We start from the raw sequence: 14730 nt of genomic DNA on the forward strand, positions 1-14730 counted from the left end.
TATGGCATGATACATTCTGGTGATTAACAATTTCTGTTTGATAGCAATGGGCACATTTATTTGAATCCTGCTCTTGGATTTATGACCCCCTTTGGGTCTTCTGGACATTTTCTATGACTATTGTGAGGCCTTTATGTCTAGGTCAACTTTTAAGTCAAATAATATATATTTATTAGGTTTCTAATTTATTGAGTGTTTCCACCATGATTTTAAACTTTTTCTCACTGCTAAATTTATACATAGATTTGCCAGATTAGCCCCATGGCAAGAAATAATTTGTACCTTTTTCATTTTAGTCTGAAAATATAACTTAACCCTGTAGACCTAAAACCTGATGAGAGGATGAATAGAAGCATTTTGGATTTAACAGAATTACTACATATGACTCATTTATCTGTTAAAATGATTAATTTTGGTGGTTTAGTAGATTGAATGCTGTGTTCACAAACTTAAATAAGGTTTTCCAACTTACAAATTATAAGAATGATTTAAAGATTTCTTTTACTCTACCACTTAGAAGTTAATTGAAAATAAAAACGTAGATTTACCAATTTAGTCAGTATAATTTAACACCAGGCATTCTTTTAGAAATATAACCACTACAATTAATATAGAAAATTTTTATGAAAAAATAGTATTCGTTCTTTGAAGATGCATTTACTTCTCTCCCCCAACCCCATTGATAGATTGTCGTTTTTAATATATTTTAAGGCCACTTGGCTTTTATTGATTTACATGAGAAAAGCACATATGTACCTGTTCATTCTAATCATATTTTTAAAGTTTCTTTTTAAGCTGCTGCAATTTTAATTTGCAAAAGAGAGAGGGAAAGGTGAACTGAAATGGAGGGAAATTTCTGTTAATATGTTTAAACATGGGACTGTGGTGTTCCTGGTTAATTAATCCTCTGCCAGTGGATATTTGTATTAATATGAGAGAACTTTCTTTATTAATTGGAGTATACTATTGATTTCATTTTTATTTCGCTGCTCGCTGATCTTTTAAACTATGATGTTTTCATCTTTATCAGCTGTTTTTGCTTCATATTTGTCTGTGTACTTGTGCTCTAAATAAAATTCTAGTTTTATGTTCCAGTGGCTTATTCCATTGTGTGTATGTTTGCCTTTAATGTAATTTTCTATTGTTTTCAGTATTTGTTGGTACAGCCTAAAGCTTATAATAAGAAATAAGAAATACAATTCAATAAAATCAGCTAATGAGCATCAGTAACGTCTCTATAATGAGAACATGCTTTAATCACAGAATTTCATCTGTATTTGGGGATAACCAGTGTTCATACATTTAATAAGGTTTTTCAGCAAATCAGCTGATTTTTGTAGCTACAACAAACAATTTTTAAACCTAGCCACATTCTGGGTGGGAGGAAGGTCTTGGTCACTGTGCATTAGGTCCCAGGATATAATGCGTATTGAACAAAGCATTCCACGTCCAGTGTTGTTTCTGACCACTGAGGAGGGGGGAGTCCTGGAACGAGGAGCGTTTCTACATGTGACTGCTCACACACAGCCTCTAGTGGGTGGTAGACTCTTTGCGGAGTGTAATCATACCCTTCCTAGTGTCCCAAGCCCCCAATCCTATTAATGGAGCAAATAGCCCAAATAGCTCTACTACAAATTCACTATCTGTGAAGTTGGTTGGCTAATTGTGCAAATTATACCAACCTAAGTGGATGTCAGGTTCCATACTTTCTCATTTTTTAGGAAAATCTTTTTGGTCATAAAATTCTCCATGTGTCATTTGTTGCATTTAGCACATTTGGCAGTGTTCTTTTGCAGAATAGGAATGGTTCAAAATGACTGTTAACTCCAGATATCTTTGTTGGGTCACTAAAATTATTTAATAAAGAAAAGTATGTTAAAACATCAGAAAAGGCTCTCTCACAACCAATTATTTTGCAGAAATGCAAATATTTATTTCATATCGATGAATAATCCAAAGTCTTTGCTCATAGAAAGCTGAATATTACAAATAGAAATGACTTTTTATATGATAATATTTTAAGTTTTATTAAAATTACTTAATATAGTTGTAGCTTAGTGTATGTTTTCCTAGTACTTTAAGAAACAAGGAACTTAGCCTTTCATGTGTTTACAAGGTACACATTTAAAATGTGACAAATTATATTTCCCAAAAGGGGAAGAATATAAAAATTCAAATTGAGTAATATTTGGCCTCTAAGTCAAAAAAGTTCTCTTTTTAAAAGTTATTTACTTTTAATTTATTCATAATAATTTTTCCCAAAAAGATACCAAGTGACTAAAATGGCTAAAATGTATAAAATACTTAATGTTGGCGGATATATCATCTGAAAAGATTATGTTAAAAGCAAACATTGAATTTGGTGGCAACATTTTCAGACAGAACTTTTGTTTTTTAGAAAAGTGTTTTCTTTATTAAAATTTATAATGTTTTTAAAACATTGAGGCAATAATTGTGAATAATTTGGCAAATACTAATAAGCATAATGACATATGAAATAAAAGTCACAGGAATCTTACTACTCAGAATAACATTTTGGTGTTTTATTTTGGAATTTTTATGCATTAATGAACTTCAAAAATTGTAGTCAAAGTATATTTACTGTTTTGTACATTTGTAAAAGATTTTTAGCTTTTGAAAGTAATTATTATATAACTACATAGTTTCCTTTGCATAGTAGTACAAAAATCTATTTTGTAATGTCTTTGTTGGATTTGTTTCCGGTTTTTCACTTTTATAAATTTGCCTTAAAGAATATTCTTGAGCATGCATTTTTGTAGATATCAATGATTAAATCCTTAGGATACATTTCTAAAAGAGGAATTCCTGGGTCAAATGAAAAGAACATTTTATTTATTTTTCCTAAATCCAAGTGATTTTTATAACTTTCAAAAATAATGTATTCATATTGTTAAACTTTAAAGTCCCACAGAGGTTACTGCTAAAGAATTGTTATGTGTACCTTTCCAAATTTTTTTCTAAACTAGGGCAAGTTCTCCCCTATCCTAGCCAACATTTAGAAAATGGACCTTTTGTATTTTTGCCAGTCTAATAAATGAAACACATCTTATTTTTAGTATAATGTCTGATTATTATTGCTTTTTGTTATTTCTGTTTCCATTTCTATGAATACTTTTCTGTCATATCCTGGGCCCATTTTCTAGTGAACTATCTTCTTCCAACTAGTTCGAAGGAGCTTCCCTATATGTACTTTCTCACTGTATACTTCGTAAGTGTTTTCTCCAGGTCTGTTTATTCTCTTAAAATTTATTCACTTTATTCAAAAACTTTTGAATTTTTATGTCATTTGATTTGTTAATTTGCTTTTTATAGCTCTGGGTTGTGTCATCCTGAGAAGGGTTTTCCTTACTCCCAAAAAAATGAAAATTGTCTTCTTTATGGAAACAGCTTTTTGAAAACAATCGGTTTGGAAATGTATGACTTGTGTGTGTATGAAATAGAAATCTAAATTTGCTTTAGTTTTTTTTCTAACTCAGTAGCTTATTATCTCAAAGCATTTATTGAAGAGTCCATCCTTTCCCAAGCAATTTGAATTGGAGACTTTATTATATACTCAATTTGCAAATTTACCCAGAACTTTTCTGGACTGTCTCCTGTAGCATCAGTGTATTTGTCTTTTTCTTTACTTGCATTTTAAATTATTGCAGTGTTACAATACATGCTCCTATCTTTCAGGGCAAAGCCTCCCAATTAATTATTTTCAAAATTGTCTTCCTTTTCTTATGCATTTACTCTCCTCAATAACCTTTAGAGTCAACCTGATTCTAAAAAAGTGGGGTTAGTTAGAATTATATTACATAAATGATTACTTGAAGAAATTGAACATTTTATTATTGAGCCTTTCCATCCAGGTACGTGATATAAGTCTTTATTGATTAAGTTTATATATACTTTTTTACTTTTAAAGATATTTGAAAGTTTTCTTATTGAATTATACAGACAGAAAAGTGCACAAATAATTAACGTACAGCTTAGTTAATATTCATGAAGCACGTAGACTGCTGTGACCACCATCCAGAGGAAGACATAGAACAGTACCTGAACCCTAGGAACTTCCCTTGTGAACCCTCCCTTAGGGCCCTCCCTCAGGTAACCACTACATTACTTTACACAGGGTCATTTTATCTACTTTTGAATTATATAAATGGACCAAGTCAAGATACTACACTGTATCTGGATTCTTGTTTGTGGATTCATCCATGTTTTTGCCTATAGTTCATTCCAGTATCCATTCCTTGTCATTATTGTAATAATTTATTGTGTAAATATTTTACAATTTCATATGCATTCTATTGTTTGTGAGCAGGATTATTTGCAGTTTGGAGCTCTTTATTATTAATTATGCTTTTATCAATATTCATACATACATGCCCTTGAGCACATGTACACATTTACACATTTACACATTTCTGTTGGATATATACTCAGGTGTAGGATTGTTGGATCATGGAATATGTATGTTCAACTTTAGTAGATACTGTTAATTAGTTTCTAAAGTGGTTCTGAAAATTGACACTCCTACCAGCTGAGTAAGAGTGTTCCTGTAGCTGAGGATATGTCCTTACCAACACTTGGTATTCACAGATTTTGTTTTCACTTTAGGCATTTGGTGAGTATATTTTGATCTATATTTCCTGAAATACTGATGGTGTTTCTTATTTTATGCGGTGCCCATTCAAGTATGTCCATTTTTAATTGGTCTATCTGCCTTCTAACTGATTGGTCAGATATATGCACTTCAGATACCTTCTCCCAGTATGTAGCTTGCCTTTTTACCCTCCTAATAGTGCATTTTAATATATGTCTTTTTTAATTTAATGAAATCTAATTTATAAATCTACTTTTGGGACAGTAATATTGATGTCCTGTTTAAAATTAAGTAGCTACCCCAATTATCATAAAAATGGTCTCCTGTTTTCTTCTAGAAGCTTTATTGTCTTACCATTCACATTTAGGTTATGATCTATTTGGAATTTTGTTGTTTATGTTGTTTATGTAGTAGACATATAATTTGCTCATTGGTTAAGGATTTTTATGTTTGCATATTATGAGCTGTGTTGGCTTGTAATTTTCTGTTGCTATGTTTTTCTTGTCATATTTTAACATAAAAATATGCTGCCCTTTAAAAGAAATTGGGTCGTATTCCCTTTTCTATTTACTAGCAAAGTTTTTAGGTTTGGCATTATTTGTTCCTTAAATGTAAAAGAATTACTGGTGAAATTCACCTAAACCTGAAGGGTTTTTTTTTTTTTTGAGGTCCTACTTATAGATTCAGTTTTTTTGTTGGATATAAGACTATTTAACTTTGTTTGGTTTGGGTAAGCTGTGAATTTTATCCAAATTTTCAGACTTCTTGGTCACAAGTTGTTCATTTTGTCTTTTTACCATCTTTTTAATATCTGTAGGCTCTGTAGTATAACTCCCCTTTCATTCCTGGTGAAGTACTTTCTGCGTTCTCTATTTTTTTGTTACTAGTTTATTAATTTTGTTAGTCATTTCATATCTATCTCTTGGCACTACCTTTCTTCTTATAAATTTCTTAACTGTTTTGTTGATTTCTGTTCTTATGTATATTATTTCCTTCTCCATATTTTTGGGGGTATATCATTTTTATAATTTCCTGGTACAGTTGACATTCAATCTTCTTTTGTAATTTCTGCACTTAATGCTATTGTTTTCTCTATAGACATTTTGGCAAGTTGTATTGTTATCATTCAGTTTGAAATATTTTCTAAGTACCATTACTCAATTACTATTCTTGACTCCTTGATGCCATGAAATTGCCTTCTTGTGATTTCTGCTTTCCACTTGATTTCTCTGCCTATTACCTCTGCATGTTTAGCTTAGAAGTCAGCAATTCTTGGAAGGAAAATTGCATGCAGAATGTTGGCTCACTTCTCTGTGGTCCCTTTCTTGTAGGATTTCAATCTCTCAAGTACTGGCTGCTTGTCAGCCCTGTACTTGAGTATGTGTATACTTCTTTCACTGAGATTGCTGTAGACTTGGCCGCTCCTTTCTGTCTGGGTGGTATGTCCTGCACTGCAGCTCAGCAAATGCTTAAAAGGAGAACATGGTAATCAATGCAGGCCTCACCTCTGCATTTTTCTTCACTCCAGCATTTTTGCTCCTTGAGTTCCAGTTTCTTCAGTAGTTTGCCAGTATATATTATCTAGCTTTATTCTCAGAAGGAACATAGTGTAATACTTCATTATAGCTCTAAGAGGAAGTCCTCCTGCTATCATTTTTAATTTTCTATACATCATGCTTTCTTTCTTGGTTCTTCATTTTTTCTGTTAACTTGTCCTGAATTTCGCTAGACAGATTGAAGATGTTGGATTTCTTTTTAATTCTCTTTTTATTGCTAATCTTTTAATTACTTCCTTCTTTGAAAATCTATATCCATTCTAATAATTCTTTCTCTTATGTTTTGTTTTTAACAGATTTAAACATGTTTTTAATGTAAAAAATTAATCCATATCAGTAATATCACCTTTGTGTTTTTCATCTTTGCTCCGTACCCTTCCCAAACAGGATGAGAACTCAATCATATTGTTTATATCTTTCTCCCCTTTTCCCTATATATTATTAAAATCATGGGGAATTTTGGTTCAAGAATTTGTTTCATCATGCTTCATCTATTTTCATAATCCTTTCTTAATTGTTTTAAGCTTTGCCTCATTATTGCATGTTAAGTTTCCAAGATCTTTCTTGTTCTCCTATTTTTCCTTTCCAGTGAAAGCTGTTCTTGTTTTAAGGTTGCATTATCCTCTCAAATCTAAGTAATGACCTATCCATGACCTTTTGAATTTTTTCCATGGTTTTCTCAATTAACTATTTTGGGGAGGGGAGGGAATGTGGAATCAGTTGCTCTGCTTCTGTAATAGTCAACTTTCATGCTATTGGTTTTTCTTTATTGCCAGGCAATTTGTGTGTTCACATTTTAAAATGAAAGTCTAGATTTATCATAATTGGTAGCTTACAGGAATTTCCTTAGAAAGCATTGTTAAAGGTTCCTGTTTGATGCATCTGGACAGGGCTCACTTTTGCAGGTAATAGTTGAGGACAGGGTTCTGTAAGTGAACTTCACCCAGCTATAATGAGTGGACCAAGAAATGCCCATAAATAGGCTTCCCTTCAGGTGTATAAGCTGAAAACAAGCTGGGAAGCTGGATACTCTTTCAAACATAGACACAGGGGAGGTGGTACCTGAGAGACAGTGTGCATTTAGGGATTTCCTACTTTTTGTAGCTGTTTCCATGTCCAATGGAGCTGTGCAGAGTTACTGGAGACAATACCTCCTTCTGTCTCTCTCTGACCTTGAGGGTAGCCTTCCAAGCAGGTTTCCCTCACTTTACACATGGTGCTTGACAATACCTATGCTGTAAATGATGCAGGTGGTCGCTACATTTAGAGAGCAGGATAATCATTCAGATGTAGCTGCCCTTAGAGTATGCTACTGTGACCCCACAGTCCCTGCCCACTCCCATGGCCACCACTTTCTAAGTATGAGCTTGGAGTTTGCCTCTTCTCTAGTGGGAAGAAAACTCAAATCCTTCTGTAGGAGTCCCCTCTTTTTCCTGTATTCAGTTATAAGGTCTTACTTTCATTTGTTTCTCCATCACAGTCTCCTAAAATTTTCCTCAGCACCATAACACTGCAACTTCTTCTCAAAAAATTTAAAAATTAATTTATTAAGGAAATATGATTTAATCTTCTAATACAATCATGAAGGAACCATATTATGTCATTTTATCATTTCCACACAATTTCCTTCCCATTACGTAAGCATACAAGCATTCTTTTTTTTTAATTAAAGTAATTAAAGTATCAATATACAATCTTATGTAGGTGTCAAATATACAACACAGTGGTTTAGCAGTCACCCATACTATTAAATCCTCACCCTCACTAGTGCGGTTACTATCTATCAACATAGTAATATGTTACAGAATTATTAACTGTATTCTCTGTGCTGTACTACCGTCCCTGTGATCAACTTGTATTGTGATTGTGAATTATTGTGCCCCTTTATCCCCCTCCCCACCCCATCCACCTCAACCCTTTCCCCTTGGTAACCACTAGTCCCTTCTCAGTCTATTAGTCTATTGCTATTTTGTTCCTTCAGTTTTGCTTTGTTTTCATATTCCACAAATGAAATCATATGGTATTTATCTTTCTCCCCCTGGCTTGTTTCACTGAGTATGATACCTTCTAGGTCCATCCATGTTGCTGAAAATGGGAGGGTTTCTTTTCTTTTTATGGCTGAATAACACTCCATTGTGTATATGTACCACTTCTTTATCCATTCATTTATGATGGACACTTAGATTACTTCCATATCTTGGCCATTGCAGATAGAGCAGTGATAAACATAGCGGTGCATATGTCTTTTTGAATCAGGGATTTTCTTTTCTTCGGGTAAATTCCTAGGAGTGGAATTCCTGGGTCAAATGGTATTTCTATTTTTAGTTTTTTGAGGAACCTTCACATAAGCATACAACCATACTTTACCTATTTATGCACTAGGATTTCGGTTTCCATTTTCAGTGTACAGTCTGTTCTGTGATAAAAGTGAAATTACTTAAGGCCATGTAATTATTTAATTATTTAACTTCATCATCCTGTCTTGCAGTGTAACTCTTTCTACCCCTATGCTGTATCAAAATGATGGAGACTGGGCTGTGTTGCAAATCATTTTTTGGTTGTTAAAAAGAAAACTATAGTGAAACTATAGTGACTGTCTAAATCAGCTGTAGTTCTCACTGAAGGCCAATACGAATAAATTTTGGGGCCAGAATATAGTTTTCATAAGTGCCTGGCATCAAATTGTATTCTTTACTGAGAATTTTATCCCTGTAGTGTCCGATTCCTTTGCTGTCGTGCGTGGCCAGAGCAGAGAGTCCGTGGGATCCAGGTACAAACCCTGGCTCTAGCACTTGCTGACTCCACAACCTGAATAGCACAGTGCCTGGCACAGAGAGAGTACCCTGGTAAATAAATGGTATGAGTGATGCATGAACTGACTAAATGTAGGAACCTTAGATTCCTCATCTGTAAAATGCATATAACAGTAGTGTTGCCTAGAGATAATTAATGTAGCTCTTGGCATATAGTAAGCATTCAATTAGTGTGTGTAATAATAATACATTTTATACTGGAATCCTTTAATATCAAGCAAGTCTCAGAGATAAGGAATATACTTATATGCCTCAGTTACTTCCAATGGCATTTCTAGCATTGTTTATTCCTCTCTTGCTATAATCATTCATTAAAACAGACTGAGTGTCCAACAGTTCAACAGCAGACTTCAGGGCAAAGACACAGTCTTAAGGAGCATACTGAAGAGATCTTCTGGGCACAATTAAATCACAGTTCTCAGGAATGTTTAAGCAAATATGAGACACATACTAAAGGAGAGAATAAAGTGGTTGGTGTGGGGACAGATTATGTAGAAGTGAGTTTGAAATTGGAATTGAAATGAAAAAGGATACTATTTGATCGGCACAAAAGATATAGGGAGATTTGTCAGGCTGTAAGTGGGGAAGGTGTGTGTGGGTGTTCTGGGTGCAGGTGGGTGCTAAGGACAGCAGGAGGCCTCAGTAGGGCTCCTCGGTGGAGCAGCGAAAGGTGAGGTGAGTTAGGTAAAGTGAAACAAATTCATTTTTTTGTTAAAAAGAAAATTATAGTGAAACTATAGTGATTGTCTAAATCAGCTGTAGTTCTCGTTTACTAAGTTCTTTACTAAGGTAAAGATCACCTTCGTAATTGCCTTAACTTTTCATTTTGCTATTTCTCAGCTTTTTAGTGCCTTGTATGAATATACAAACATTCCAGAGAGGGTCAGAACCATTAGATAAAGTACAGGTTGATACTGTTTTTACTCTAAAGTGCTCTACCTTTTTTTTCTTTTTTTGTTGTTTTCTATCCAAAGGCAACAATTTGAACAGCGTAAGCCTGGTCTTAGTAGATCACAGAGTGTTTAAAAAGGCCAGCTAATGGTTATGGATTTGATTAGCTCTTTGGGAACCAAAAAAACTTAAAGTGGACACCCTGCAGAAGAGCAGTTTTCATCTGAAGTATTTTGGCAAATGCAATTTAAAATCTGTTCCATCTCTTCCAAGATGCTGTGAGCCTGTCTTCTGTATCCTCCTCCTCTTCCCTACTGTTATTCTACTTGACCTTCCATTCTGATCCCGAGCTAGCTGATGAGTTATGGAACCAGAGTTTAAGTACTTCTTTAATTTGTGAAAATCATTAAAGCAATATCCTAATACCATTTAATGAAGGGTGCGCAGGATGGCACATAAGACATCTGAGACTGTATGTTAACAGAGAAACAACAGCTGTTCATATGCTAAGGGTAAAGAAAAAGGATGTGTCTTCCCTTCTTTCTATCTTTTTATTGTTGTTTTTAATAGCAATACTTCTCTTTTTCCAGTGAAAACTTTGAATAGAACATTCTTTGTTTTTCTGTATTCATATATTTTCTTCTATTATTAGAATGCCTGCACTGATTCACCAGTTAGTATATATGGCAAAATTGCTGGGATCAGATGCAAGGTTACTGCATTGATTCTGTGCTAGAAATATTGTTCCCTAATTTATTTATTCTAATGTATGTATATTTGATAAAAATTTCATTTTTTTTAATGTTATAGGACTTTTCTGTTATTTAACATGATCCCAAGATGTAATTCTCTAAAGCAGGGGATGGCAAATTATTTTAATGCCTTTTATTGTTTTTGTTTCTAGCCTATTCTACTAAGCTCAACAAATTTCCTGTATTTAATATTAATGATGACTTGAATGATCTGTGTACCAGTGCAGTAAGCCCAAATACTACCAAAGCCACGCGGTATGCCCTGAATGTGTGGCGATACTGGTGCATGACCAACGGGCTCAAAGATCACACAGACATCACCAAGGTAAGAAATCCTTGAGTTTACTTCATGTTTTAGCCAACTTTACTGAGCTTCCAGGTGCCAGTCACTGTGCTAAGCAAGATGGGAAACACAGAACAGGTGCTTTTCTGCCTGGGGAAACTGTGAAAGAACATAAAATAGAAAGAAAAATATCCATAATACAAAGCAGAATTTAATCAGCATTCTATGAACTTACAGATCAGACATGCAAAAAATTCAGATGGATAAATTAATTTCATTTTGGTGAGACTAGTGAAAGCATTGATGTTTAAGCCATGTTTTGATGGAGACATTAGAATTTCAATAGAATTGGATGAAGATGAGTCTTCTAGGCTGTGACATGAGGGAGAGTAAAAATTTGGAAGGACAGACTCACTTGCCTGCAGCATAGGTTTTCACATGTGAGAATAATGGACTAAGAAACTAGATTTTAGTAACCCTTAAATGCCAAGCTAAAATCTTGTGAATATTGGGAAACCACTGAAGTTTTGTTTTGTTTTGGTTTTGATTTTGGCTGTGAGGAGAGACTTTATTTAAAGGATCAGTGCAGTGGAGCAGGAACGGGACTATTGCAATAGGACAAATGCTCTGACCGCACCATCTCTGAGCATCTTAAGGGTTAGGCAGAAGGGAAACCACTGAACTTTTTTTTCTAATCAGGAAGGAATGTAGTGAAAGCAATATTTTAGAGAAATTAATTGGGAATGATGCGGAAAAATTTAACATCCTTGGTCCCCAATTTTCCCAATTGTAAAATGAGCCCTTAAAAATCTCTTCCAACTTGAAATGTTTGAGGTTTGTGAATGAAAGGAAAATGTTTTGGACATGTAGAAGCCAAACAGAAAGATGTTGTATTTTGATTTGGATATACTGAGTCTACATCAGAGAGATATCCAGATGGACATGTCCAATAAACAGTTGGAGATGCGGGAGTTGAAACATGGTGCAAATATTAAAGCTGGAAGTATAGATTTAAAGTTTTGCATATAGAGGTCATGATTGAAGCCCAAGGGCAGGTGACATCTCCAAGTTTGAGTGACATGTTTAGGGCACTAACAAGAGATGATATAAGAAATCTAGGTTTCTACTTCTGGCAGCATGGTATACTAGATAACCATGAGAGGCTTTCTATTGTGCTTGCAGAAAGGAAAACATACATGCAGCCAAAAGAAAGGGCTGCTGAAACTGGAGCGGTGAGCAGAATAGAATGCACTTATGAAAGGCTAGGTTTTCCTCAAGGGCTTATGTTGATAAATTATTAAGGAAGGGAAGACACAGTAGATGAACTGAAGAACCCTTAATTGAGGAAAGGAGCATAAAAAGGGATTCTAGGTTCTGGTTCCTTATGTAGTCATATGCTAATAATATTTGAAGGGAAACATCCAAAATGTAGATACTCAGGTTTTTTGCAGCTTAAAATCAACTAAAGATATCATTTTTTTGGAAAAAAAAAAACACCAGCCACTCAAGGAAATAAATTACCATGGAAGGATGCAAGGAAACAACAAATAACATATTTAAATAGGTCTTTACATAGCAGGTTATGGACTAAGTGTGTATGAAATGTTTGTAGAAATGAATTATAAAAATGAACAAGCATGTTGGGGGGGAACACGGGAAAGGCAGTGTATACAGAGAAGACACATAATGATTTTATAGCACCTTACTATGCTGATGGACAGTGAATGTAATGGGGAATGTGGGGAGGACTTGATAATGGGGGGAGTCTAGTAACCATAATGTTGTTCAAGTAACTGTACATTAATGATATCAAAAAAAAAAATGAACAAGCAGGACTTCCAGCTCAAGATGGCGGTGTGAGTACGGTGGCAGAAATCTCCTCCCAAAACCACATATATATATATATATATTTGGAAATACAACAAATACAACTATTCCTAAAAGAGAGACCAGAGGACACAGTACACCAGCCAGGCTACATCTACATCTGCAAGAACTCAGCATCTCACAAAGAGGGTAAGATACAAAGTCATGACCCAGCAGGACCCAAGCACTCCTCCCACCCCAGCTCACTGGCAGGAGGAAAGGAGTCGGAGTGGGGAGGGAGTGAAAGCACAAGACTGCTAAATAACCAGCCCTAGTAATCCACCAGCAGCACAGACACACATTGCATGGTGTGCTGGATATTAGAGAAATGGAAGGGTAGGGTCCGAGACGGAGACTGCGAGCAGGTCCCCACAGCCGGCTCCCCGGGAAAAAAGAAAAGCAGGCGCTTTTCAAAAGTCTTAAAGGGGAGGGTGGAGCCAAGACGGTGGCGTGAGTAGAGCAGCGGAAATCTCCTCCCAAAACCATATATATTTTCAAAAATTCGGTAAATACAACTATCCCTAAAAGAGAGACGACCAGAAGATACAGGACAACAGCCAGGCTACATCTACACCTGCGTGAACCCAGCAACTCATGAAGGGGGTAAGATACAAACCGCAGCCCAGCGGGACCCGAGCGCCCCTCACCCCAGCTCCCGGTGGGAGGAGAGGAGTCAGGAGCGGGGAGGGACAGGGAGCCCAGGACTGCTAAACACCCAGCCCTAACCATCTGCACCAGAGTGCAGACACACAATGCGTGGGGTGCTGGATACTAAGGAAATGGGACAGCAAAACCTGCGAGTGGGTCCCCACAGCCAGCGCCCCTGGGACAAAGAAAAGCGAGTGCTTTTTGGAAGACTTAAAGAGACAGGAACCCCACCACTGGACAGAAACGTCCTGGGACACTTAGCCCAGCAGCTGGGAATCCCAGGGAACTCAGGGCGCCCTAACCCCCTGAGCAGCAGCACAGCTCCAAGGTCCCTCACAGAGATAAACAGCCTCCCGCCCATTTCCCCTCCGACGCCACTCCACCATAGTGGAGCAGCAGACTGAGGCAGCAGGGCAGAGCTTCTTTCACAACAGCTGGGCAAGAATTAGAAAGGCCACAAACCAGCAAGAAGGGACGTTCTCCCAGCTGACACATGCACCAGCTTTCCGCAACTACCTCTATCACCATGAAAAGGCAGAAGAATTTGATACAGATCAGACTAACCCAGACATCCTCCCCTGAGAAGGAATCTGGGGAAATAGACCTAACCAATCTCCCTGAAAAAGAATTCAAAATAAAGGTCATAACCATGCTGATGGAGCTGTAGAGAAATATACAAGAGCTAAGGGATGATGTCCAGAAGGAGATTACAGAAATGAAACAATCTCTGGGAGGAATTATAAGCAGAATGGATAAGATGCAAGAGGCCATTGATGGAATAGAAACCAGAGATCAGGAACACATAGAAACCGGTGCAGAGAGAGATAAAAGGATCTCCAGGAATGAATCAATATTAACTGTGTGACCAATCCAAATGGAACAATATTTGCACTATAAGGGTACCAGAAGAAGAAGAGAGAAAAAGGGATAGAAAGTGTATTTGAAGAAATAATTGCTGAAAACTTCCCCAAACTGGGGGAGGAAATAATCGTTCAGACCATGGGTGTACACAGAACTCCCAAGAGAAAGGACCCAAGGAGGACAACACCAAGACACATAATAATTAAAATGGCAAAGATCAATGACAAGGACAGAATTTTAAAGGCAGCTAGAGAGAGGAAAAAGGTCACCTACAAAGGAAAACCCATCAGGTTATAATCAGATTTCTCCATCAAAACCTTACAGGCCAGAAGAGAATAGCATGATATATTTAATGCAATGAAACAGAAGGGACTTGAACCAAGAATACTGTATCCAGCACGATTATCATTTAAATATGAAGGAGGGATTAAACAATTCCCAGACAAGCAAA

At 36.0% G+C, this 14730-nt stretch overlaps 1 protein-coding gene across 2 annotated transcripts in view; it reads left to right on the forward strand.

Moving 5' to 3' along the window:
* Nucleotides 1-14730, forward strand: part of KIAA1958 (KIAA1958 ortholog) — a 192323-nt gene that overhangs the window by 147375 nt on the left and 30218 nt on the right. For both annotated transcript variants that reach the window (XM_036915641.2, XM_036915642.2), the window contains one exon: nt 10774-10946. In XM_036915641.2, the coding sequence (XP_036771536.2) occupies nt 10774-10946 (173 nt within the window). The remainder of the gene's footprint in view (nt 1-10773; nt 10947-14730) is intronic.

This window comes from Manis pentadactyla, chromosome 3 (genome assembly GCF_030020395.1).
Source record: "Manis pentadactyla isolate mManPen7 chromosome 3, mManPen7.hap1, whole genome shotgun sequence".
Classification (NCBI taxonomy): Eukaryota; Metazoa; Chordata; class Mammalia; order Pholidota; family Manidae; genus Manis; species Manis pentadactyla.